Source organism: Ambystoma mexicanum, chromosome 9 (genome assembly GCF_040938575.1).
Source record: "Ambystoma mexicanum isolate Mex_15411 chromosome 9, UKY_AmexF1_1, whole genome shotgun sequence".
Classification (NCBI taxonomy): Eukaryota; Metazoa; Chordata; class Amphibia; order Caudata; family Ambystomatidae; genus Ambystoma; species Ambystoma mexicanum.
This window is the reverse complement of record NC_090931.1, coordinates 581069162-581096748: the sequence shown is the minus strand read 5'-3', so window position 1 is coordinate 581096748 and position 27587 is coordinate 581069162. Positions and strand designations below refer to the sequence as shown.

The window sequence follows — 27587 nt, the reverse complement described above, 5'->3', positions numbered from 1 at the left end:
ATCTAGAGAGGAGTAAGATAAGTGTGCTAGTGGGAGACAGAATAGTGTCAGGAAAACATTTAATATATTAAGAAAGGGAAGTGTAGGCTGATGGTGCCATGGCCAGGGTCCCGCGGGTATAGCAGTATTGTGGGGGGTTTTGTGCCACATATCCACAGTGCTTTTTGACTACTCTGGTCCCCCGTGAGGTGGTTGCATGACCCTGATGTTGCAAGATAACTTTCATTTTATCATGATTGAATAGGGAAGCAAAGCGATGTTGTCAGCTTCCCGCTTGGACCTAGGCTGTAGTATCTGTTAAGTCTGTAGATCTTTCTTGGAAACCCAGGTACAGTTTTAGTGCTATCCTGCTAGTCTGATGAAGGTGAAATAATTTGCTTTCTTTAAAGGGCAGTCAGAAATACTTCATAAGTGAACGGATCGTGTGATATTTGAGGGTTCTTTTCAGCTGTGAATGGAAGCCTTTGTTCATTTTATACCCAAATTTGTTTCCTAGGAATCCCGAGTGCCGATACTTGGTCAGTGCCTCGAAGGACGCGAGCCTGCGGATCTGGGATGCCTTGACGGGGCAGTGCGATAAGATCCTTACCAGCCACACGCAGTCCGTCACCGGTGTGAAATGGGGTGGTGACGGCCTAATTTACTCCTCCTCCCAGGACCGGACCATCAAGGTTTGGCGGGCCCAGGATGTGAGTATACCGCACAGATCCTTGGTTTCTGTGGCCTTGAGACAGCACAATCCCTTTAGAATGTGGCAATAATGTGCAGTGCCAACATAAAATATTTTATTTGAAGCTCATCGGTTACGCCAGGATTGTACCCTTCACCTTTTGACGATTCTGTTGTCTCTTTGGGGTGTTTATAGTGTATAATACAAAATGTAATCTAGGAAAAGCTTGCATATGTATGTAGTCTAACCTAACTTCTCACTGGTCACATGTCTGGATATTTATCGCTTGAGTGTGGATAAGAGGCAGCCCTCATACAAGCCTACCTTCCCAAGAGCTAAAACATTGGCATGTTATGTGGATTGTGTGGCTAACCATCTACGCTGTAAGGCCGCTTCAAAACGTTGAGGGTGAAGAGAAGTGTGGAAGGAGAAGTAAGGAAAAAGAGAAGCATAAGGAAGGAGATTGGATAATGTCATGTTCTTTGCTTGTATGGTGCTTTCCATCACTGACCTATTAAAGTAGGCTAGCATCATCTCTTCATCCATCATAGAGCTTTCTGAATTGGGGTTTCCATGGCGTTGACATGTCATTGCATTGACTCAACGTGGCTCAATCAACCAATCAAATTTGATTTGTTCAGTTCAGGTTTGACTATTAAATCCAGTAGCCAAATTGCATAAAACCACATCATACAAATAAGCCAAGAAGCATATATAAAATCAGTTCACAATAAAATACGATTTTGAAGAGAAAAAATGAAATATAGGAGTAAGGGCATGTAAAAACGTTATTTGATACTGGATCCTGGCAGTCCTGTATATAACACAAGGCTGCTAATCAAGGTGCATCATGCGAAAAAAGGAAGACTGTTGCTAGATCCCACAAATGCCAGCACCGAGCCTGCAGTGGAGATGCCTCAGACTGAAGTCTCTAGGGAGTTATCCTGGCTTCATGCACGGCTGTAAGATGCTATGCCTTAAACACAGTACTCGTCACACAGGAAAAGAAAGTCTACTGCTTCTTGTACCTTGCCACGCAGGCAAAGACACTGATGCAGGTTAAGCCCTGACCATCGTCCTTTTTACAATAATAGATGGGAGGATTCCAAGGCGAAATCTAACATGGAAGAACACACATTCCACGTTTCAGCAGGTATATCAAAGAAGGGCTCGACGTCCTGGCCTGCTAAGTGAGTTCGCTGGACGAACTCGCCTTGGGGCTAGATAGTATCTCGGGTTTGGCGCCAGAAACCTCCCAAAAGAAACCCTGAACATAGATCCTTTTACACAAGCGTTGATGTTTCATTCCAACTCTCCCAATTTCTGCCTTGTACCTTCGCTGTTTTCGTTTTTTTTGTTGTTGCCATCACCTGTAGAATGTATAAAAGTGCTTAAACCGGAGCTTGCTCAAGTGTTTTCTCTTGTGATTTTTGTCTCTCTTGTGCGCCACTTTTTTCATGCATGTCCTTCCCTTGTACTATTTTTTTCTTTATTCACCTTTCTACCAAACTCAAACAAACCAACCATATCTCCCTCGCACCCTCTTTCCTTCTGCCCTTTCCACCTCTTTCTTAATCCCTCGTGTGCCCGCCTCTCCATCTCCCTTCCTCACTCCCCGTCCTGTGTGTAATCAGTCCCTTGCTGTATTTTACTTGTTCTGCCCTTCCGTCAGGAATCGGCCAGCATCAGCCCCAACCCCATACACCCCCTGGCCACCCACCACACTAGCTGCCCTGCTCATGGTCCCAGAGTTCAGTCCTACAGACCCCGCTGGTAAGCTCTAGAGAGACCCTAGCAAATGCCCATGACTGGACCTCCAGGGTCGTGGAATTCCCTGTTGGAAAATATGGGATCAATGGCAAGGCTTGGGATCAATGGCAAGGCTTGACGAGACGACTCCAGGGTAAGAAATGCAAGAAGCTGGTGGATCCACGCGCCCATGGCATCTTGACTGGGCCACTGCGCATGCACGGGCGGGGGTCCATTGACTCCGCTTTGAGCATCAGAGGGTGTGCAGGTCTCTGCACTACAAAGGAGACACTGATCAGGTCTCCAGCAGCTCGATAACAGATATATGGGAGTCTGTGCTGCCATTGGGTCGGATCTTCCATGGATCTAGGATCTGGAAAAAAGTCTCGCCGGATCTGGCTCCCCAATCCTGGGCAATCCATGTGCACTCCCGTGTGCACTTTACATTTATTTTCCAATACTGCTGTGTGTTCCCTGGGTTCGTGGTGGTGTGGCTGCGATTTGAAAGGTGGTTGCTAGGTTGAGAGGCGAGAGACTTCCCCACAAGACCACTTGAGGGTCTGAGTGGGAGTGTTCTGATACCCCATGCCAGTGTTGCACTGTACAGGAAATAATGATGTGCATTTTTGAGGGAGGTTTAACAGGTGTGCACATTTTGTAATTTGCTTACAACATTGAGAAATTCGACTTCTTACCAGGTGCTCATGATTCATCTTTTGAGGGGCGGAGAGGCAAATGTTTATGGTGATGAGTAAAAAAATAATACCCTCTCGCCTCACCCCACGCCTCAACCACCTCCCTTATCTCTGCGCTGGGTGGGAACCCCAGTAAAAGAAATATCCATTTCCACCACTGATGGGAGTCCTCTGCGTTCCTTTTAATCTGTTCCTTTACCTCCTAGGTCAGGGGTCTTGAACCTGCATGCCTGCAGATTATTTGGACTATGACACTATCCACCCCCCTCCCCCATCCCCCACGATCACTTGCCACTGTCTATGCTGACTAGGGCTCCCCTCTCCTAGGTGTTACCTGCTACATGTGGAAAAAGCTGGAGACTGCTGCCTTGTTTCCCTCTTGAGCTCCTTGTGTTAGTCTATGTCTCTGCCCATCTTTGCAGAGTGGACTTCTCCTTAGATGGGTGACTCCTTTGCTAACTGGAAATGGGCTGCAGAACCCCTTTGGTTCCCGAAACACCTGGAAAAAAGACGGGAGCACTCAACAAGAGAGTGGGATGGCTCCAACCCATTACCCCTTACATCACAAGAACAGAGGGGCACCACCGGTTTCCACAACATCCCACACAATACGACAAAGCCCCAACAACCAACAATGCTACCTCCGACCTATCAATCGGACTCAATGAAGAAGAAGCCATCGCTGATCTTCAACCGAGCAGCATCACAGCAGAAACACCACGACTGATCAGCCCTGTTATCAACCTATTGGACCGCTTCAATGAAGAAGCAGCTGTCGCTGTTCTTCATCCTACCAACATCAATGCGGAAACACCACGACCGGACAACTACAAACCTGAACAACGAATAACAAAACAAAATCACACCCAGAGAATCCACTGTAACTTAATAAACACAAGGTCAATGTGCAAACATTCAACCGAAATATACGACCTCCTATCAGAAAGAGGCATAGACATCCTATTTGTAACCGAAACATGGCTAGACGACAACTACAAGATCACCCTCAACAAATGCCTGCCTGAAGACTTCAAATGCATCCAAGCAAATAGGAAATCCAAAAGAGGGGGGGGGGACTAGTAATCATCCACAAGGAACAACTGGTCATCAAAATGGAAGATCCACTAAACATTGATAAATGCGAATCCTTAATACTACGGCTATCGGTAAACCCCAAAACTAACCTGAAATTCATACTGATATACAGACCACCAACCTACGATGCGACTTTCATAGACGCCTTGACAGAAGCAATCACCATCCTGGCCATCAAGTACAATCATCTGATCATCCTCGGAGATTTCAACATCTGGTTCAAAGAAGAAACCACAACCACACAAAAATCCCTAACCGCCCAAAGAACAGACCCCATGACAGACCATAAGATATCATGGGAACTAGCCACAAAAGGAGATCACCACAGACTGATCACATGCTCAGCCCGAGACGAAATGCCCTTAAATGACTCCCTCCCAGACGTACCATATCCAAACTGCCACCAGATGCATTTAGATAGAATGTTTGTGAGAGGAGTCCACTACACCACCCCAGCACCCAAGGAGGAGAATAGATACCCAACCCACATTAATCAATCCATCAGCATTAGAACACCTACAGAGCTCTCTAGATTAGAACGGAGAGGAGCAATTAGAACACCTACAGAACAGCACAGGGAGCACCTCACACAAACCAAAACCCTGCCAGGCGTAACCCCTTCGGCCACCCTGGTGAGATTGGAGGATTGGCAAGCGCCACACTCGGACAGAGTCCTGATTGATAACATGTTATACTTCATACAACCCTCTAACAAAAAACTCAGCATTTCTGCAGACTTCTCACTCAAAAATCTCACACAACCATCTCTCGCACAACAACCTGCATGCACTTCACAACACTGCAACAACTCATAAGCAACACCGACAACACACGAGGACTGACATCGATCCGATACTCGCACCAAAGCTCAGCACACGGTGTATACCGAGTAGAAACTGCCAACAGAACACCACTCCTCTCACTATCCTACTCCCGCTTCACCTACTAACCCATCCCACCTTCTCGTTTGCAGATCCGCCAGAGTGCCTGGGGACCAACTCAGTTGGTGACGGTGCGCGGTACAAATACCTTTAACAATTCCTTGGGCTGCTCTGGGTGTGCGACAGGACTTGTCACAGGAACATTCTTGCCATTAGGCCTGCTGTGGGGACTGTTCCCGGGTTAATGCCCGAACCAACCCTCAACGCTTTGTGGTGTGGTGGCTCCATGCCTGCACTGGGGAACTGTTATATTCAATACTCAATATTGTGTATTCTTTCTGTGGCCAAGAGATTAAATCTGTTTTTTCACTCTTCTCTGCCTCACCCTGTCTCTCCATCTTGCAACATCCCCTTTTAATTTGTCCTTCCCTTTTTAGTTTGGGATATTGACACCTATCAGACTAATCTGTTGCATTAGAGTAGAGATGGGAAGAAATGGCATATTAGGAGGGACACACAGCTTGTAGGTGTTTATTTGCCCACCCATTAAGTGCGCGTAGGCATGCTAATCCCTAAGACCGTTCCCACCCAGTTCTTGGCCTTCCCCACCCAAAACACCTCCCAGTGGAAAATCTTTGAGTTTGCTTTAATGAAGCCTTACCATCAAACGTTGCACACGAAGTGTCTGCCAGTGTTTTTTCAAGGTAGTCTTCTGAGACTTAACGACTTAATTGGACCTATAAACGTGCTAATGGTGTAATAAAAATGTCTTAACCATGTTGACTAAAGCCACTGAATGTATAAGCACTCCATGTGCCCACACAAGTCGCAGTGGCAAAGCCAACAGTTTTGACTTGTGTATACGTATTGGGCATTTCCAGGCACTGCTATTAGAGTCCAGGTACTCGCACCATGTTGCACCTGCTACCTTCAATAGCCAGTTATTACCGTTGGGGCAGTGCCCGGCAAAGCCCAAACTGTTGTCATTGCCAGTGCTTATTTTATTTGCTCTGCCCGACTCCATCATAACACTTTACTTTTGCGTGCCGTTATCTTCTCTCTACAAACCTTTTTCACCATGTCTGTCTTTCGCTCTTTGAACACACGCCTTTTCCCTTGTCTCATGATGTGCGATGATGCTGGTGACCTTTGCAGCTGTGTGGAGTATTAAATGCCTCTTTGTTGCAGGGAGTGCTCTGCAGGACGCTGGAAGGTCACGCCCACTGGGTGAACACCATGGCGCTCAGCACAGACTACGTGCTGCGTACGGGGGCCTTCGAGCCGGCGGAGGCTTCCATCAACCCGCAGGACATGCGCGGCTCCTGTAAGAGCGATTGATTGTATAAAGTGCCCTTTTATCATTGAGACATGTGACCAAGGATGCATGCCAGCTGCTAAGATAACAAAGCTTGACATTTAGTACATGTGGCATTTTCAAGGCCACAGTCAACCAGCAGTCTGCATCTCTGATGATATCGGAATTTGTAATTTCTTTAAAACGGGCTCTTGTGAGTAGACGAAGTTGATATCTGCTGTAATGTTTGTCAGAAATCTTCTGGAAAATCTAGTGAAATAAGACCTGAAACCCTACAGACATGATGGTAGCCACGCACGGGCTCTCTAATTTCAAAGCGATCAGTCATGAAAACAAGGCCAATAAACTGCACTGCCTGTGTTTGTAATGTCCACTATTGCTGCATGTTTAGAAAGCAAACAATTTGAAATATTTGGTTTCTCAAAGCCACTCACGCCCACCTCTGCTGGCCCACCTTGTGTCCTGTGTGGGTTTTCTTAAAAAAAAAAAAAAAACACTTTTTTTTTCTCTCTTTTCTCGTTTCTTTTTTTCTCCTTTTCTCTTTTTTCTCTTTTCTCGTTTCTTTTCTTTTTCTTTCTCTTTCTCTCTCTCTCCCCCAGCATATGCGTGCCTTGGTAAGAGGCACGGCCTTCGCCCCCTAGCTGATAATACAGGGCTTTGTCTGGGTGCCTGGTCCAGGCTCACTGTGCAGGTGTCCATTTATTAATCCACCCTGGATCTCAGCCATCTGAGCTATGCCTACAATAAATGAGTATTCAGCAGCGGGCCAGCAGGCTTGCTAGCTGCTGCTCCCCTCTCCAGTGTCTAGCTATTCCAAATAATGTTCTAATGTTTTCGTGTGGTTTTCTGAGCCTGGGTGTGAATTCATAGAGAAAAGCCATTGGCCCAGAGAGAAAGTCTGTAGTTTCCAGTCTGTCTGTTTTGCTCTGATGAATCTAGGCCTGTCTCAGGAAACACACAGTAGCCACTCTGTAGAGCCATTGACGAGACCCCAGTAAGAAGGGATCCCTGAAACAATAGATCTGGGCAGAGTAGGTTATGTGTGTTGAAATCCCACTGGCTCCCTTGTCTTCCCATCACCTCACCTCCATGCTTTCTCATTACAGTGGAAGAGCTGAAGCAGAAGGCCCTGCAGAGGTACAGTCAGATACGGGTAGGTTCACAGACCCTCAGCACGTCACATGGGGCCCTGCTTGGCCATCCTTCTCACATCCAGCACTTGTTTCCAGATCCCCAGCCACAGAGCGGAGTATATGAGCGAGTGCCATGCACTAGATTTGATTGGTAAAACAGATGCGCCAAATATAGTAATGCCACCATGGTAAAATGCACGCAGCCCTCTAAGGGTGGGTTTGCAAATGAATGCAGCGCGTGTGTGGTTCCCCTCTGAGCTGCTGTGGTGCATAGTGGTGGCGGGGACATGGTGAATGGGATCTGTGTGTGGCGGGAGCCTGGGGTATATCGCATTCCTAGTGTTGAGTCGGCTTCTGGGAAGGGGTGGAGCTTCGCCACTGTTCCAAAGGGCAGGAGCTTTGCCACTGTTCCAAAGGGCAGGTCAGTTATGGCTCTGATTTGCTGGGGTAAAGCATTCCAAAAGTGGGCCGAGGCCTCTATACTTGAAGTGGAACATAATTGATGAAGAGTCGTTGAAGTTGCAAGGGAGTAGCCGATATGTGGCGTCGGGCCTCAGGTCTTTTTCCTCAGTTGTAGAATGTGGTGCAGCAAGTTTTTTTTTTTCTTTTCAAGAGGGAGTTGCATTTCTGTGACTGGGAGAACACTGGGGTTTGGGTGCTCATAGGAAAGATACTATGTTTCCCTTTTGTTCTCTTACCTTTTTGATAACATTTTAACAGTGCACACACCATCTTACAATGCAGTGCATTTGGCATACTTTTGTATCACCCTAGTCTTTTACACTTGCGAGTTTTGGTTACTTTTGTATTTGCCTAAAGACAAGCTGCTGGCAGCAAACACATTGTTACCATGTTTGAGTTATTTCTAGTGTGCAGGTGTGTGTTTACCGTGTATGGCTAGTGAACCTGGCTAGTGCCCTAAAATGGCCACACCATGAGATTTTTGCTTGTTCTTTGCACATATTGTTGTTTGGCCTTCTTTCTGCCTTGTCAGATCAGGAAATCCCATATAAGGTCCAGCACTTGCACGGGAAAGCTGCTGCTTTCGCAAGCTAGTGATGCCTTTGTGTGTGTATGTTGCCAAGGAAGGGGGTTGGATTGTCTGGTCCCACTCCAGATCCGTATTCCCTGAAAGTCCAGGGGCGTGTGTCATGAGTGAAACCCAGAGTAGTCCCTCATCTGACCACTGCTGGCTGTTTGAATGGTGCAGATCTTTACCATTGGTGAGCTTGGACTTGCTTCTAGGCAGAATCTTGGATAAGAAGAGGATTCCTGCAGCCATTTCTTCAGATCACCTGTGTAGAAGAGCAGCCAACTAAAGATCTGTTGACGATCCCATCGTCCAGCACCCATCATCAAGGAAGCGGCCCACGAGCTAGCTCCATTGATCGCCACTTTCATCAATTCCTCCTTCAGCTTGTACCGGACAATTTGAAGGATGTCTGGGTTATCCCGCTCCTAAAAAAACATACTTTGGATGCCAATATACCTACTAACTACAGGTCCATCACCACGGTGCTGTTCCTACTAAAAATCATTGACCGAGCTGCATACCTACAGATTCAAGACTACCTCGAATCCAATAAACTCTTAGGTCTAAGCCAATCTGGGTTTCGGCCCCGGAACGGTAACGGCCCTTATCGACCACAAAACTCAGATCGAAGATTTAAGAGACATGGTTAAACTTGCTCTACTACTTCTTAACCTATCTGCGGCTTTTGATCTCGTCAATCATCAAATTCTGTGTCGACGCCTTAAACTAGCCGCTCATTTTTCTGATAAAGCCGCAGTCTGGATCAGTTCATTCCTGGATAACAGATTGATGCGTGTCTTCTCTCCCCTAGCAGCAGCATCACCCGTCACCTGCGGAGTACCTCAAGGTTCTTGTGTCTCTCTCACGTTGTACAACGTGTTCACAAAACCTCTATTTGATATTTTGGACTATCTGGGTGTCACATACACTAATTATGCTGACGACACCCAGATACTCATTCCAATCTCAGGAGACTACGCTTCCGACTCGCTCTCTTTGAATGCAATCTACCAAGTCATCCAAGCATGGATGGCGCAACAAGGACTCTGTCTTAATGATGAGAAGACAGAGCCCTTCATTCTCGGCTCCCCACACAAACTATCCAAACTGGCCCCTGAGTTCAATTTCTTCATCATTGATGGCAACACTATCAAGGCCTCTAAGGACACTAAAACGTTAGGGATTTACTTTATCCCTGGCCAGACAAACAAATGCTGTATCTTCTGCAGCAGCTTACACATGTAAGCTCATTACAGCTAGCCGCCCCTTCCTATCACCAGCCAACTGTGTCACACTTGCCAGGACTCTCGTGCTGTCAAAAATTGACTATTGTAATGCCCTCTATTTTGGCACTAACAAATGTAACCTTAACAAGTTACAAATCATCCAAAACAATGCTATTATAGCAGCTCTCAACATCCCTAGGAACCAACACATCTCTGACACCAGACATAATCTACACTGGCTCTGCGTCCCTCAACGAATTACACTGAAAGCACTTGCCCTCACTCACAAATGCTTATCCAACCTAGCACCCTCCTACCTAGCCAATAGATTCACCCTCCTCAACACCAACAGACCCCGCAGAACTGCTCAGACTAACTGCCTCTCTATACCACGCTTCAACCTTCAAAGATCTGGCGGAACCAGCTTCCCAGTAATGGCAGCGAAACTCTGGAATTCACTCCCTAACTTGCTAAGATCTGAACCTTCCTTCCACAGATAAAAACACATGGCCAAAGCCTGGCTAATTACCCAAGACCCTTCATCTACAAGCCAACCACCCCCATGCACCCCTCACCTCTTGTACATAGGTTGACTCTATGCTCACCCGTAACTGCATTATGTATACATGTCTATTACTGTAACTGGAATTTTAATTTGTAATTTATACTGTAATTGTTATGCTCCGTCTGCCTTTATCATGTTGTAACTAAAATACGCGCCCGGATGCCCTCGGGCCTGGTTGCGCTCTATAAATAAAATAAATACAAATACAGATGACTCCCGAACTGGGCCAGCATCCCTTCCTGCGATTGGCCCAGTGAAGCCACTGCTATTTTGAGTGGGTTTTGGCTAACCTCTCAGAGTTACCCCTTTCATTATAACTAGAGTGGCCTCCTAAAATCTGTCCACCAGGCTAGATTCTAGAAATCCATCTTAACAGGTGCCTCCCCACCCCACCCCCTTGTTCTCCTTAAAGCTGCCAGGATGGGAAGCAGGGCTTTGAATTTGCTAGAGTATGATAACATGGGCCAGTGATCTGATGTGCATAGTGAAAAGAGACTGAGGTTGAGTGGGACCGCCATGGGATTTTGTAATGGTGGCTTTTTATAGAGTGTAAAAGAATGAGAACATTTCTCGTAGTACGCCTACTTTTTGGGTTTTCGTTTTTCTAGAAAAATGATTTGGTATTCAATTCACCTGTCATTAAAAGGGAACTGGTGCAACTCACTGTTGTGGCCATTTCACAGCTTTTTTTGCCCCAAAACTGCCTTTGTCTCAACTGCCTTTTTTGCCCCTGCCTCAACACCAGCAAGACAGAGATCCTTCTCATCGGGAAGCCTGCCCCTAGTTTCCCCGCTCACTCTCTAGCCAGACTCCTTGGGTCCCCTCCCCTCACCCACTTGTGAGGCAAAAACCTTTGGATCATTTTTGACTCCTCTGTCTCCTTCTCTCCACACACCACAGACCTTGCCAAGCAGTCCCAATTTTCAGCTTCATCTCCTATGGGCATTCTTACCTTTCCTCACCTTCCCCCAGAAGCTCAATGTCTCCAGATCCCTCGTTCTTTCTAGGCTTGACTACTGCAACAGCCTCTTCCTCAGCCTTCCTCTTTCCCCCCTTTGCCCCCTCCAACTAATCCAGAATAGGATGACAAGATTTATCCTTGGTCTCATGCCCAGGGACCGTATCTCTCCAGCCCAAAAATCTCTCCACTGGCTCCCGTTGACTAGAAGGATCAAATTCAAAACCCTTTGCATCATCCACAAGGCTGTCAAGGGCCTGGGTCTTCTCTACACCCAGGTTTCCCTCCCAAAACACAGCCCAGACAGAATCCTTTGGTCTTCTGTCTCCAAATCTCTGCAGGTCAAACGTTTCTGCAAGCACAGAGTGTGAGGTAGATCCCTCTCCTCGGCTGGCGCTTCCCTCTGGAACAACCTCTCCCCCTGAGACTGGAGCCGGACCTTCTTGAATTCTGGAAACTTCTCAAGACTTTCCTTTTCTTGTCATCCTTCCCACTCCCACTTCTGTGCTAAACTCTACACGTGCTGCTGCGAGCAAGGCCTGGTCCCATCAGAGTTCCACCTCTCCACCCCCCACCCACTACCCTTATTCCAAAAACAAATATACCCTTACCCCGCCACAAAAAATGCATCAAGCAAATGCAGTAAAATGGCTTTGGTAAGTTGGGTATGTACCATTGAAACAGAGTCATCTGAGGAGCATTCATTTTTGTTGGCTCTGAGGCAGCTTACCATGGTCTTCAATTAATTCACACTCGTGACCTCTATGACTGCGAGAGGGTGCCCAAGGAGGCAGAATAGTCGGCCAGCAGTAACCGGGAGTCCCTAAATTTAAGGGACATTCATATTATGGAGAAGGATTTGTATTGTGGCCCAGAACTAACATTTGGATTTTGTCCTGGAGAAAGAAGATCCAGTTCAGTTCCCTCCACCAAATGTTTTCCTGCCCCTTTAGTATTGAACATTCCCTCCCATGCCCTCTTCCACCGTACACTCCTTACATCAACTAGTTGCGACCCACCAAGCAGCGGCTCACCCGCTAGCTCTAATAGCGCCCCGCCATCTGCTGTTGTGCACTATCATCCCACCATGGCTCATCCCCAGATCTGCTCAGGTTGTCGTTCGTATGTAACATGGCAACATATACCCCACGTGTCCCCACCCAACTCCAATAGAATCTCACTGATGCGCAGGGAGTGGGTCCTTCAATTCTGCATGCACCAATATGTCTGGTATCACACCTTGCTTTTCCCATAGCTTTCACACTACCTTTCAATCGCAGAAGAAAAGAAGAGGCGAGAGGAGGCAAATACTGTAGAGGCTGCATTACTCCGGGCCCATAGCCAGTGCAAGTCTAATAAGGATCTTGTGGTCGGTATCGTTGAAGGAGGTGTAAGGGAACAAGTGTAGCGCATGTCCCAAATGTGAATCTTAGTCTTTTTGCTGTCGGGAGAAGGGGCGACGCCGATTGGCAAAAAGGCTGTAACGGCGGAAGATTTGTTGAGTTGAATGGGTGCTGAATTTCTCTGCGACTGCTCTGTGATATTGTGGGATGGAGCTGTTAAGTTCGCAGGGGTCAAGTGTGGGCTTCTTGAACTCTAAGGATTTGGACAGTGTCTTATAACCAAGGAGGAATTTAAGATGGCATGTGCTGTGCTATGGCATGCATTAGGACTATTAAAGATAAAGGAAAGAAGGGTGTGTGAGCATGGATTTAACTACAGTTGTCTTAAGTACTAGAGAAATAGAGAAAGGGCAGAGAGGGAAGGATAGATGGAGGTGAGGACATTGGGTGAATGGTGTATTGGGTGGAGAGGGCGTTTGGACCTGATTTTAGTAATCTTGTAACCAAAGGGCAGGCACTTTGTGCATCCAGCATTCCGTGTCTGCGAAAGGTGTGCTTGTGGCAGGTGACGGCACGTCCCATGCTGTCGCCAATGGGTAGTAGGAAGTGTTTTACTTGTTTGCAAAACGGGACATGTCATTGTGGCTCTGGAGGTCCTCAAGGTTGGCTCCACTTTAGAGGATTTTACTTTGGGGTCGCATGGAGGGAACAGTTTCAAAGATGTGTTGTTTTCTTTGAGGAGTGGAAGAGTCGATGACGATTTGCAAGTTGACTTCATAGGCCTTGACTTGAAGTCACCTAGAGGGTTGCAAGTTGAGGTCCTGGGTATAGCCAGTCTTTAATTTCTCCGGGAAGGGGAATACTATATGTGAGCAGCATCTCAAGGGAGTTGGCAGGTGTTCTCTCGCATTTAAGCTCTTTGGGTATTGCTTATATGGAGTCAGGCAACCTGGATGGAACCTAGGTGGAATGTGACCAGCAGAGTGATGGGGGGGGGCTGCCATGGGATATGATGAACTGGAATCAAATGAGGCATTCAACCAGCCTCGTGTTAAAGTACCGAAGAAGCAGAATCCAAGATGAGTTCATAGGGGGCTGGCTTGGGGTCCTTCCTTGTAGATCCGTGTTTAGGTTAGACAGATGTTAGTTAAACTCTGCAATTCCAGGATATTGGAGTTCTCTCTCGTGGGTGGCAGCCATGGCTAATGTGAGTAGGAGCCTGGTTTTGGCAAGGTAGGGGGATACAGTCCCAGCTATTTGTGAGCTGTTTTACGAGGATTGAATGTGTTTTGAGGTTTTACGGTCAGGCTATTTGCCCTGCAGATATTATGGGTGGAGGGCGAGTTGAGGCGCGTGGTGAGAAGAGTTGTGGTTTATTCATTTGCTCTGGGTATGTTTGAAGTATCTGTAAGTGCAGCCTGGGAGAAGTGCGAGGTGCTCGAGTGGGTCAGCTGATGGAGTGGGTGGTCTCAGTGGAAGAGTGACTATTTGGTTAATGGATGAGTTAGTGGTTTGGCATTGTAGGCGGATCAGGGCATGTTGTAGTGTGTTGTGTGACTGTCTTGTTCCTGTGATGATTCTGATCGCGTTGGGGGTGCAAGCAGTGCTTCGTGATGGTAAGAAGGCCACACTCAGCAGTGGGCTGCATTCGGGTCACTGTATGAATGCAGACACGGCCCGCTGGGAGAGCATCCTGCCTCCTTAGCTATGCAGAGCGCTTCATTTCCTTACAGTGCACTCCACTTTCTTAATTGCACGCGAGCCTCCCTGGACAGATCCAATATCCGCGATGCTATCAGTAGCGGCCATTTGCAGGCATTCTACCTCTGGCAGGCGGCCAGGAGTGGAGTGCATGGCCTTCCCGGAGCCTCTTTGGGAAAGTGCCCGCCCTATTACCAGAGTGACGCTAACTTTTCTCTTTCAGGGCCAGGGACCGGAACGCCTCGTTTCGGGGTCCGATGACTTCACGCTCTTCCTGTGGGCCCCGGCGGAGGACAAGAAGCCCCTGCAGAGGATGACGGGCCACCAGGCCCTGATCAACCAGGTCCTCTTCTCCCCCGACACGCGGCTCATCGCCAGCGCCTCCTTCGACAAGTCCATCAAACTGTGGGACGGCAAGAGCGGGAAGTAGGTCCTTTCCGTTATAGGTTACAGTTTGAAAAGCGTTGTTACACGGTGAAAGCACCTCTCTTTCTGCTCTTCATTCTCTTGACTTGTGCTGTGTCTTAATATTCACGATCTTGGCCGCCCTGCTGAGCTGGTGCGAGCTGCCTGGACCCCGAGGGGTCCCGTAGCCGCACCGCTGCGCCTTGATTTCCAAGGAGCGAGTTCTGGGACACAGAGCAGCTAAGGCGGGGGCGGGGACGCACCCTTTACACTACAAGAAACACGAGGCCGCCGAACACTGAACTATGCAACAGAAGCAATATGTTTTTTGGCAAAGCAGCAATTATGGACGCAGCTGAGAAACGGCTCCCCCTTGGAGCCAGAATACAGATAGCTCTGTTTTAAGAGTGAGCGGGTGAAACGGTACAGTTTCGCTGCAGCTGCTCCCAACTGTCTTTTTGCTTTCTGTTTAATCAAATTAAGCAGCAATCGCTCTTAAAGATGTACTATTAAAGTCCCGAATCCCCTCTCTTGCGATTCCAAACAAAATGTCCCAATAAGCAAGTGACCATGCTCTGGCCAGGGGTGGACTGAGGGCCTGGAAATAATTTTGAAAGTGGGCCCATATTACACATTTTGAGCAAGCCCAACGTTTTTCCTATGAGAACAGTTGCCTACATAAGAGTTCCCTGCAGGCCAGTCCACCCCAGGATCTGGGAGGGCTCTCCTGTGACGATGGTCCTCGATACCCCGCATTTGCTGCACATTAGACCACTTGCAGCGAGACTTTGATGGACAACATGTATAATAACGTCCCTTCTTGCTGACTTCCCTGAAGCGTTGCAGTTCATTAGAAAATGGCGCATTTGGTGATTGCTGAGAGACACATAGTCTCTCGAGCTCCTGTTATTTTTCTCGTAATACTCGGTGAAGGCAGCAGAGGGTGCTGAAGGACAAAGAATGAACTTTTTTTTTACTAATCTACACCGTATACTCAAAGGTACAAGTCTGGGAGATAATTTGTTGGGTGGCGCTCAAGCTGTGTATCTAGTTGGATTTCTTTCACATCTCCTTTCCCTGCAGTAATTCCTGTCCCAGAAGAAGTATTTGCCTTCTCTCAAGGCTCCCAGTAGTTAAACCCCCTGTGGGTGACTTTCCGGGTACCTGGACAGTGGTGGGAGTGGGGAAAAAAGAACTAGTGGTACTCTGGCGAGATGTTATGTTGATTTATACCGCGGCCCGCTACCACCCAGGGGCAATCTCCAGGCGCTTGCGTGGCTCTGGAAGAAGAGGGGGTGGGGATGTGAGTGCATTAGCAGCACTGCAGATAATGTACATGCTAAATGGCAACCATGTTTTAACTCCCGCAGCATCGACAATGCGTGCCAGTTGGGACGTACAGTCGGCAGATGAAATGTGTAAACATTTTGATGGGGCAAAGTGGGGTTTCTGCCCCTGTTGTTAGAGAAGTCGGTCACCACAGCATGGTGATGCAAAGGCACTCACTTGTCGCAGTCAGACATTCCCTCCTATCTCGGGTTTCCTTGAGGCTAGGACTCTGAAAACTCGCAGAGGTAAGTCTTGTAGGACAAACTGGGGATCCCCCAAGTTCCAGGCCTCAACACGGAACGGTGACGTGGGCAGCATGGTAGCCCAAGCTCAGAGCTGGTCAGCCCAAGGGAATCCCCGGGACACTTCAGAAGGCTCTTCTTCGCACGGTAGCGAACAGACGTCAGGAATGGATGTTCCCTCCACTTAACGGGTCGCAGCTCCCTCGCAGGACTGCTGAAGATCGACAGCAAGACAGGGCTCCTCCATGACAGCAGTAGAAGTTGATCGCCAGCCTGCTTCCGACGGGTCTCCGGTCTCTTCACGGGTCTCACAGCTGGACGGGAGTATTGGCTCCTTCAGGTTACCCGTGGTGCAGGGGTCCTCTTCTTATCCCAAAAGCCAGGTAAGAGCTGAAACTCCCAATAGCAGAACTAGCTCCACACACACCCCAGCAGTGGTCCAATCAGGACCACTTGTGGGAACAGTCAGGCACACTGAAACCAGTTTGTGGATTGGGACCTGACGTTCCTAGCCCACATCCTGCCAGCAACCACACACAGCCCCCCAGTAGCCCGCCAAAAGCCTCTGCTTTTCCAGGCACTGCAAGTCCATATAATGATTTTCCTGGGCGCACAGGCCAGGAAGAAGGCTGAAAAACAAGATGGCCAAAGGAGAAGCAAAAAACCTTGTGGCATGGCCATGTTTGGTCACTAGCCACAGTTAATAGCCAAAGCTAAAACGAAAAGCACCAGAAAATGGTAAAAAGTCACTGCTGCCACCAGCTTGTCCATTTAGCACACCTAGAGTAACCAAAAACCCTCTGAGTGTTAGTCTAGGGCAAAAACAAAAGTGTACCCTATTGTACTGCGTTGTAAGATGCATTGTACAGTGATGAAAAGTTACGACAAGTGATAGGAAGTTACTAAAAGTAGTAACCAAGTAACAAGACTAAGGGAAACAATGTTTCCCGGTACTGACAGCCTGAAGGACATGTCAGTTTCCTCATAATAGATCAGCAAAAGACAGTGTAGTGAAGCTTAAGGCTTCACTGCACTGTAAAAAGTACAGGTCAGGATAAAAAATGAAAGCAAAGTTTGGGGGTCCGTAAAAATGGAAGGAAAGGTGCAGTAAAGAGAAATCTTTCCTAACACACATCCCAAATGGAAAAATAGAAGGATCCGAATGCAAACAAATGCGATCCTGAAAGAACTCTCATTTTACATGTACTTTCAGCACTTTAAAAGAAGTTATGTAATAAGGTCAGCTTGTCCCAAACTTCCAGCTCGTGGGTATGCAAGGTGTTAGGGACCTTTGACTATCAACATAAAAGAACATTTTTATGTTGGACTAGTAAACATCGTGGATAGAAGCAAAACTTTATTGTGTTACTCAATTCAGTGGTCTTGCAAGCGGACAGTATTGCTTGGTTGCTGGAGCTGTATGGAGACTTTCTGTTGGAAATGTCCATTACAGTGCCAGCTGCCTTAAGATCCAGGCACAACAAAGGTGCTGCTGACACTAAGAGAGATGTGTTTCAAAAGTAATTGTGAGGTCATTAAGAGCCTCGCATAGTCCAGGACGCAGTGTTTGCATCCGCCTGGCCATGACATGAGTAACGGGCATCGCTTGAAAGTCAATAAGTGCAATTATAAGCACATACGTGGACAAAGATACAAACAACCAATCACTGTGCACTGAACCGATTCCTTGACAGCCGAGTTGATACTAAATTTGGCTTGTAAAGGGAGAAAGAAAAGAATTCTGGTTTGAATTAAAGGTATGGATTAAAAAAAAAAAATCTTTTGCTACAGTGCACCAAGTATTTATATTACACTTCCACTTCTGTACATGGTGTCTTTAAAACTGCTCCAATCTCTGTATCTTTGGCTTGTCTCATAAACCCAATTGTTTCCACTGATCTATGGCATTTCTCTGGGCCATACTCAATATTCTTCATTGACTGCCTCCAACCCGTTTAGATATATCTCTCCCTCTTTCTTTCCAGATCTCTATCTGGTATCTCCAAAGGACTGTATGCCGGCCTGTCAATCGTAACCGCCTAGGCACCAACTCTTAGATATGTAGCATCTCTTGACTGAGTCTCCTTAGCTGGGTCTCATATTGCCCGTGTTTCACTAATCTGATATTTAAGGAGCAGTGTCTTGGCTGTGTCTATTATTTTCTTTGAGTGTGTCTCATAATCCCTGTGGCCTCCTTTTTATGTTTAGAGCTTTTTATAAAAAAATATAAAGGTTATGATTTCTTTGTTTTCTCTTGCACGCCTCCTGTTTTCCCTGGTTTTTCTTCTCAGGAGCTATGCCTTAGTTGTGTATCTTGAGCTATCTATTGTTTAGCATTTCTCACAGACCGAGTCCCGACCACAATTTTGGAAATCTGTAATAATTTCATGTTTTCTTTTCAGGTATCTGGCATCCCTCAGGGGCCACGTCTCAGCCGTGTACCAGATTGCTTGGTCTGCAGACAGCAGGCTCCTAGTGAGTGGCAGCAGCGACAGCACGCTCAAAGTGTGGGACGCCAAGACACGGAAGCTGGCCATCGACCTTCCGGGACATGCAGATGAGGTTTGTCCTCCTTTCACGGCTCTGCCTTCTACACATTCTGAAATGTAGCTGTTTCAAATTTTCGGACATTTCATGCTGTTCATTCGTGGTAGGTAGGGTCTTGTGAACATGCGAATGGTCCACAAATATAATATTGCATAAAGTGGCAGCACAAGCACACTTTACACACCACACACAGCAGTCTGTAGGGGATTCTGCTAAATGTAGTCTAAAGTAGCTCATCACATGAAAGCTCCAGAGCAAATTCTAGAGCTTCGCTCAGGCCTTAACTTGAGTGGCAGGCCGTTACTGTCCCCCCTCGGGTTATATCGCCCCAGTATTAGTCTACCTTTTGTTTTGTAGAGAGGCAGATGTAAATGTCATCTCTAGGGCCCACCCCCTCACCTCCGTCATATTGGAAGAACAACAAAAAGGCACTGTGCGCAACACCTCATATAGTCCCAATACTATATCGAATATATGAAAGACGTTATGAGCTCAGACATCCGTATCTAATGTACCCTCGCACTGATGTGGTAGAAGGATGTCTGCATACACCATTGAAAATAGAAGACCTGTAAGTGAGGTCTGACGGGAGTAAAGTGATGCCATGAAGAGAATTGATATTGATATTTTATGTGTATCGTGCTAGTACACAAGTGTTTCAGAGCGTGACGAGGCAAGGGAGGGGAACAAGGTAGAAACGAAAACAACGATCTTCCTAGGCCCAGTGACATTGAGAATACGCAAGTTCATGAGGGGTGGGGGAGTGAGAAGTGCTGAGCAAAGCAATCAAATAAATCAGCATAAAAATAGATAATTAAGCAACAAACAGTGGTAGTGCAGCCATGAAGTCGCAAGTGCTAGGTTCAGGGAAAACAGACAGGGTGTGTTTCTGTTAAGTGCAGAAAGAAAAGGGGGGGGGGCTGTAGGGTTACAGATACAGACCCCAGTGCAAGCGATTGCCAGGAGGCAGTGCGGGTGGGTGGCAGGGTGAGCAGGTACCTGGGCCCGAATGTCAGAGGGTGACCCGGTTCACGATGCCGAGACAGAAACAGATCAGCAGGGGAGTGGAGGAGAAAAGGCAGAAGTAAAGAGGAAGGTCTTGAGGTGCTTCGGGAACCCAGAGATGATTCTCCTCACGTTTCAGAGTGGCAGGGAGGCTGTTGCAGAGGGAGGCCCCAGCCGAAGACAAAGATCTACCCCTAGCTCGTTTCTTAGAAAAACGACTGACCCTGAGGGAGTTGGATGTGGAGTAGCAAAGAACTCAGGAGTGAAGGTATTTACGGACGGAGCGCTGAAGGTATTTTGGACCCAGGCCCCAGAAAGCCTTGTCGACAATGAAAAGGGTCTTGAATTGAATCATTGCAGCCCCTGGGAGCCAATGAGATTTCAGGGCTGGAGAGATATGATCACAGGGCTTGAGGCCAAGGACAAGTCACGCAGTCCTGTGCTGGATAATTTGCAGGGGGGGGGGGGGGAGAGTAGAAGCCGGTAGATTTAGAAAGAGGCTGTTCCAATAATCCAACCTACAGTGAACCAGGGCCCGAGAGACTGTGAGCTTCTGGGGGAAGGAGAGGAAAGGCAGAGTACCTCTGAGGAAGTGCAGTAGGAAGTTTAACTTTTTAGAGACGTCCGAGATGTGGGCAGAGAAGGAAAGCGTGGAGTCAAAGATGACCCTGAGGTTCTTAGCCTCGCAAGTGGGGGTAGGAGGAGGGCCAAGGGACCGGCCAGAGAGTGAAAGTAAAGGAGGGTGAAGGTGTGCCAAAGAGGAGTATCTCTGTCTTGCTGGCATTCAAGCAGAGATCGCACCACACCAATCCTGAATGGCAGATATGCAATCAGAAATGAGAGAAGGAGAGGAGGGAAGCCTAAAAATGAGTTGAGTGGCATCAGCATAGGACTGAAAATTGGAGCAGTAAATGCCAGTGCGGTGGGCGAGGGTTGCCAGGTATTGGTTGAAAAGCCATGGTGAGAGGTTAGACCCCTGGGTAACACCGCAGGTAGAAAGGGAGATAGATGAAAGGAAGGACCCAAGTTGGACATGGGAGGGTCGATCAGAGAGGAAAGAAGTAAGCCAGGCCAGAGCCGGATCAGTGATACCCAGGTTGTCACGGAAACGGTTGAGCAGGATGGTATGGTTGACCATGTCGAAGGCAGAAGAAAGATCGAGTAGAATGAGGACAGAGGGGATGTTAGTCAAGGTTGGAGAGCAGATCTTCACGGATCAGAAGATACAAGGACACACTGAATCGATATAAGAATACTTAAAGAATAAAAATGTGACTGAAGTAACAGTAACTGAACATGCAGATACAAAGAAATCCTATACACTGAGAAGATACGTGAGAAGAGATGCAGTAGATGTACATATGCAGAAACGCAAGGTAGATGAGTCATTTAGAAGCTTGCTGCAGTAGAAAATATAACACAGGTAAAGCATCCATGATGAAAAGATGGACGTCGGTTTTGTATAATAGTAAGTTAAGAAGCCTAAAGGAGAGAGTCCGAGGCTGTAGAAGCTGACTGGTGCTGGAAAACAGCTTAATGGAAGGAACAAAGAATATCTGTTTGGCTTGGGATCAAGGATGCCACATCAAGAAATAATTGCAAGGCATAAGAGGAGTCAAAGACGATAAGCTACATACGCACAACATATTTCTCTTAGATTAGGTAAAGGAGTGAACATTTGCAAGGGCCAAGTATTGAACAATTAAGGATGCAGAAAGCATTTGCAAGACCGAGCAGCCAAGTCTCCAGAGGCCAAGAGGAGTAATAGCACCTAGTATAATTGAATAAAATAGCACTAAATAAAAGGTCTGAATGGACCAAATCGTGGTCTCCTCACACGTGGTGCAAGACTGGAAGACAAAGCCTATTGATTAAGCTCCAGATGAAGATAGCAATGTACCTTCACTCCCTTAAAAGTCCTGAGCAAGAGAACAGTCAACAAGGTCAACTACAAAGAAGAAGCCTTGGTTTATGGCCTAACTGATGAGTGATGGTAAGCTAATTGGCCTAGTGGGCAGTGGTCTGATGTTGTTCCCCCGCACCCGAGTTTTGTTTTGCATATCTGCTACTAAAGAGCCAAATGTCCAAGGTTGGGAAAAAATGCCAACCAATCATGAGGGCCTATGTAGCGATGAACCATACATTGTTGCAGAAGCAAATTTGCTGTTATTCTGCTATTTAATCTGTATTATGTGTAGTTACAGGTAGTTCAAGGCGTGCCTACCGGATAAGGGGCAGCCAATTGTGTTACTAACACCTAAACAAAGTTTTAGTATATATGTTCCCCTAACCAATCCCTCCCTTCGATAGGTTTTTATGATTTGCCACGTAGGATGACGTCATAGCTGACGTATATTGAGGTATAATAATTTTGTGTAACTGAAATGCATTGAGCGAGTGTGCTGCAATTTGTTTGTTCACCAGGTTTCCCTACTTGATTGAGCTGATAATAAAGTAGTATTTTGCCACATTCTTTGAGTCTGTACGGTTATTTGGATCTGAAATTGTTTATTGGCAATTCCATATGGCACTTGAAAGGCTCCAGGTGCTACTGCACAGTTCTGTGCTTAGTTGGAATAAAAGTACTTGTCCATCCTGGGATCTTCATGAAATTCATAAACAGAGAATATATTTGACCGCATGTGAGATCCCAGGAACTTTTTTTAATAATCAAAAACTCTATAAAATACTTGAAGAAATAACCTGTGTGTCCGGCTTTGTTTTTAGTTTTTATTAATCTAACTCCCAAAAACAGACATCAGTGCCAATATTGAGCTGTTTTCCAGCATCATATAAACAGAGTGAAAGAAAGGAGCAGAAAACAGATAGACATGCTTGTTAAATGTTGAATGTATAAACATTCTACCACGTTGTGGCAGCCAATCTGCCCCAGCATCCCATCATGCATTAACATGCAGTGACAGTTGGTGCTACTAGAGGTTTCTGCTTTGTGGTGCAAACATCCCTATACACCCTAATGTTTTCATATTTTGATCATTTCTTTTATTTCACTCAATGTATTTCATTGGACCCGAGCGATTGAAAGTGTTTTTGTGAACAGGAGTGATTTTCATAATTTCCGTCCAGGCCTTGCAAATTCTTAAAATTCCCCCTAGACGTACATGGCAAGTTCCTTGGTTAAGATACTTGACCTAAGAGAAATGCACTTGCCCCATGGTGATGGGCAACATAATATTGACCAGTGCTTTCTGTAAAATGGAGTACGTCAACATAAGCACACTTCATATTTGGTGCAATTCTGCCAAACAAAGGCCAGCCATGCACAGTGAATCTTTTATGTGCCATTTACTGTAAACAAAGCTTGTTTGCAGTAAATGTCAAATAAAGGTTTCAACCATTTAATAGTTGCCAACAAGGTCGAGTACCATGCAAATGGTACTCGCCCTTCGTAAAATCTGCTCGTCAATGCGAGTGGGCTAGTAGATTTTGCGAGCACTGCTGTCTGTTCACTTTTTCCTTCCTGCCTTCATCTTGTCTCTTTTTATCAAGTGTGCTTCCTCTGCCGAGAGAAAAATATCATGAAGACTGCAGTCCAGTCTGCTTCGGATGGTCCCTTGATTTCCAAGTCAGTATGCAGTGTCATATCTTCTATAAGATGACATTTAGCAATCTGAAGCAAAATGAGGGGTGCTGGCTTACATCCAGGCTAAAAGCCTCCTTGCAGCACTCTGACTCATTTTGAGTCACCTGCTTTGTTGGTTCACAGCCTTCATATTTTGGCCAGAGAAGGGGAATCTACAACGTTCCCACATACTTCATCAGAACATTGGTTATGCTCTCTCCGTCATGGCAGTCACCAATCGACGATGAGAGATTTTCAACCCTCTTGCATACCAAGGGATGTTGAGAGTTTTCTATGTTGATGGGCTATGAAGTTGATGGGCAATGATGGAGAAAGGCTGTGCATTTTACAGTTGTTTCATGTAAGGTAACAATGTTGTTGGTCACTTGAACCATGGTGGATTTAGACAATGACTTTTTCAGACCATGATATTATCAGGCCCTCAAGGTGTTTTGTTTCACGCCTTGGCCATGGACAAGCCAAAATGTGGTTGGTCCATGGAATGGTCTGACCATACCTTGCACAGACTATTGCCTTATCACAACATCAGAGTGTAAGGCAATGCCATTACCAAGGCCATGATGTTGCCAGCATATGATGTTGAAATGCTTGAGGTTATGTTAATGGGCATTTGTATCGCGCCTTTCACCATTGGTATGGTCTTAACGCGCTGTAGACTCCTTACTGTTTTGTGAATCAGGGAGTCGACTCAAATGGTCCTCCAGCTCACCCCAGCCATAAACAGTTGTCGCTGCCATTTCCTTAGATTCAGATCTCATCCCAAAGTCTATGAATTCCTGCAGTGACGCACCATAAACAAGAAAGCTTGGCAGAAATGTGTTGGTAAATGCAGTCCTGTAATCCACAGCACAAAGGCCTTCCACCTCACCCCAGATGCCATCCAAGCTATCTGAGTCACGCTGGAGTGGACATTTACCAGTCGCATCCCATCTTCAAACTCTGATGTGGATGAGACCTGAGTGGCAGTGGAAATCTTGGGTGTTGGCCAGGCTCCCTGTGACTTAAAACTTTAATTCTAGCCTAAAGAAAAGAGGTCCAAAAGTGTCTCATCAGGATGTCGATACAAAAAACAAGTTCGTTCCCTTCTCAAACATGCCCTAAACTGCACTATATCCTTAACACTACTACAAAGCAACAAATAACTCAACATAAAGTACACTTAGGCTCTTGGCTCTTGCACTGGAACAGTGGTCGTTTTTTGACCCAGGTGTGTTTCTCTCAAAAGGGCTACTTGCGCCTGCCCCAGAATCTAAGCTTGAGTGTCTTTCCCATTCAGCCTTTCTTTTACGTTGCTCCAACAGGTCTGCCCAAGTGTCCCCCTTTGTTTCATCCCCCCTAAAGACTGTCTGGTCTGTGTCCTTCTCCCCCTACCCCCTTCAGGTATCCTTTACCAGGCAAGATCCATGGTTTCTGGCCAGAAGGCGACTCTTATAGTTGAGGTGGCCATGAGTTTTGGTTCTCCTCACCCGTCTTGGGTTATGTGTTCTTGCACCCAGTCTTGGGGTAAACAATCTGTCGCCCCAGACAGACGTAGGCTTTCGATCACCCCTCCTTGGGGCTTGGTTTCTCGTGTCTCGTCTTGCTGTCCTACTTCTCTCATCCCACTTTGTCATACGATGACTCTCATCCTGCCATGGGGTATGTTTGTGTACCCCAGTATGATTTGTTGCAGTCTGCCTTCTCTTGCCCACGCCTAGGGCTTTAATTACTCTCACCCCACCCTGGGGGATGTTTCCGGACACCCCGCCACCTGGGGAATTGTTTTTATGCACCCAGCCTTGGGGTATGTTTGGCCTTGCTTCCCTTGTCTAATGAAGTAGCTGCATACCTTTAGCTTTGTTGTGGTGTACCTTGGTTGGATGGGGAAGTTTTGTGCCGGTATCACCACCTCCTCTGAGTCTTCTGTATTTTCTGCTGCGGTTGGTGCTTGTGCTTCTCTCTCGCTGGCTTCTGGTGGCTCTTGGTCTGCCAGTGGTCTCCTGATTTGAGTCCCACACTGCTCCTGTCCGGGCATTCCCGGTTTCTCCTCTGGCAGGCTTGTCAGCGTTCTGCGGTCTCTGCCTCTGGCTGGCCTGCCACACTTGGCATAAGCTCTCTTCTTCCTGCCCCTCCTCCCAGGGGGAGTGCTCAGTGTATGTCCAGCTCTGTGGATGTCTCTGTTTAGATCCTAGCATTGATTCGCTCCTTATCCCCCTGCCAGGGTGTGTTAGGCAAGATTGTATGCAGTACCCTGTGGGAGACTGCACCAACCTTGTCCTCTTGGCAATAGTTAACCTGACCTTTGGTATAAGCATGTACTACACAAGTTGGTAGAGTGACTGAGCAGCCAGGCTTATCTCAAGAGGGGTCAATGTGAGCTGTAGGGTTATTACAGAGATTCACAGTGACAACTATCCAAATAAATACTCTTGAGATTTCTTGATTAAACAATTATTTATTAATTTAACAGTCAGTTAAATAAGTCTTTTTAGAAGGGAGCAAATATATGTAACACAATAATATACTTCAAAACTACACACTCTGTTTCAGTAAATCAGTAGATACCCATTTGGGATGGCACACAGACACTTCCACACCCTGAGGTGACTTAAATAACTAGGACACCGTGGACATTGATATATCACTGGCACATGTAGAGCAATACTGAGATTAGTGTCAAAAGGAAAAGATAAATAAATAAAACAATGGTTAACAAATATTATTCACCAGGTGGAACGCTCCAATGCAAAGTAAATTAACTCTTTCCCAGCTACACAAGTTATCTAATGTGTGACTTTTGTTGAGGGATAGTTAAAGCACAAAGTCAGAGGTAAGAAGAGTCTTTCAGGGAGCCAGGACAGCCAATGTTAGTTGAGCAAAAGTCCAGGTGAGCTGAATCACTTCTTGCAGGTAGGTAAAAAGTCTTGCACAACGTTTTAGAAATCTTTGTAGAAATTAAATCACTGTATAGCCACACGCTGGGAGGCTTGTGAGGGACAAAGCTGCAAGCAACTCTGCAAAGGCAACCAAGTCAAGTCTCAACTGAGAGCTAGCAAGGCTAAACAACAAGAGGTAAGCAACCCCTTAGTTTTACAGCACCTTTGGTTTGAGGAAATTGGTTCCAGCTGGCTTCTGTTCCAGTAGTAGGTCTGCAGATCCTGTGTTCATGGGCCTCAGCCATGGGCACGAGAGGAAGGACGTGTGGGGACTCCTGCACTATGAATTGAAGGTCGTCAGCAGCAATGGGTGAAATTCAGATCAGCAGCTCTCTCAAACAGTGCTACTGCGGTTCTCTGAATCCTTTATGGACTTTCCTTGCATCTGGGGTCCAGCACTGTGTTGAGGTGGCTCAGGCCTCGTCAGTCCTGCTTCATGGGAGTCCGGAGGATCTTCCTGGAGCTCGGGTCCGACTTAAAAACGATGCACTTGATCTGGTGTTCCTCTGGCCTGGCAATCGGTTCCTGCAGCAGCAATGGAAATACAGCCAGCTCCGACAGGATGTCCAGACAAGTTCGCTTTGGGGTTGATTTGTCCCACCAACCCAAGGGGAGAAGTTGTCCGTTGCAGGGCATCTCTAGTCGAGGCAAATTCGGACCTTCAGCAATGTAGTAGGGCTTCACCGGGCAAACCAACGGTCCAGGAGTTGCAGCAAGCGCTCTTTCAAGTTCTTCTTCGGATTCCTTCGCCCAGTGGTCGACTCTGCCTTCCAAGCAAAAAGCCTCCCATTTTATGCAGGTCTCTCCCATTCATTTGCAGCCTAGCTGTCACTCACACAGCAGGGTGGCTGTCCTCCAAGGACAGCCAGCCGACCAATCACCTTTGGGTGCATTCCTGTAACCAAGGGGATTAAGCACAGGGAATTTCGGGCACCTCCCTCACTTCCTCCCCTGCCAGACATGCAGGAGCCTGAGGCGGGCTTCAGCAGTGAAATCCGCCAAAGACAAAATGAACAAAGCGACCAAACCTGGTTTGGCGCACAGGGTAAATTACAAGAAGGACCTTTCGAACTAGAAATGGTGAAAAAAGAAGACCGGGGCTATTTTGACAAAATGGGCACCCATGGGTGTCTTACTGCAGCTACAATTGAGGCCTGCAGTAAAAACACACAAAAC

The 27587-nt window shown here is 46.8% G+C and overlaps 1 protein-coding gene across 1 annotated transcript in view; it reads left to right on the top strand.

The window, feature by feature from the left end:
* The window catches only part of NLE1 (notchless homolog 1), a 300266-nt gene that overhangs the window by 242052 nt on the left and 30627 nt on the right, over positions 1-27587 (top strand). Inside the window, exons 7-11 of the mRNA XM_069615187.1 lie at positions 497-689; positions 6279-6414; positions 7512-7558; positions 14588-14790; positions 18743-18902. Coding sequence (XP_069471288.1) covers positions 497-689; positions 6279-6414; positions 7512-7558; positions 14588-14790; positions 18743-18902 — 739 coding nt within the window. The remainder of the gene's footprint in view (positions 1-496; positions 690-6278; positions 6415-7511; positions 7559-14587; positions 14791-18742; positions 18903-27587) is intronic.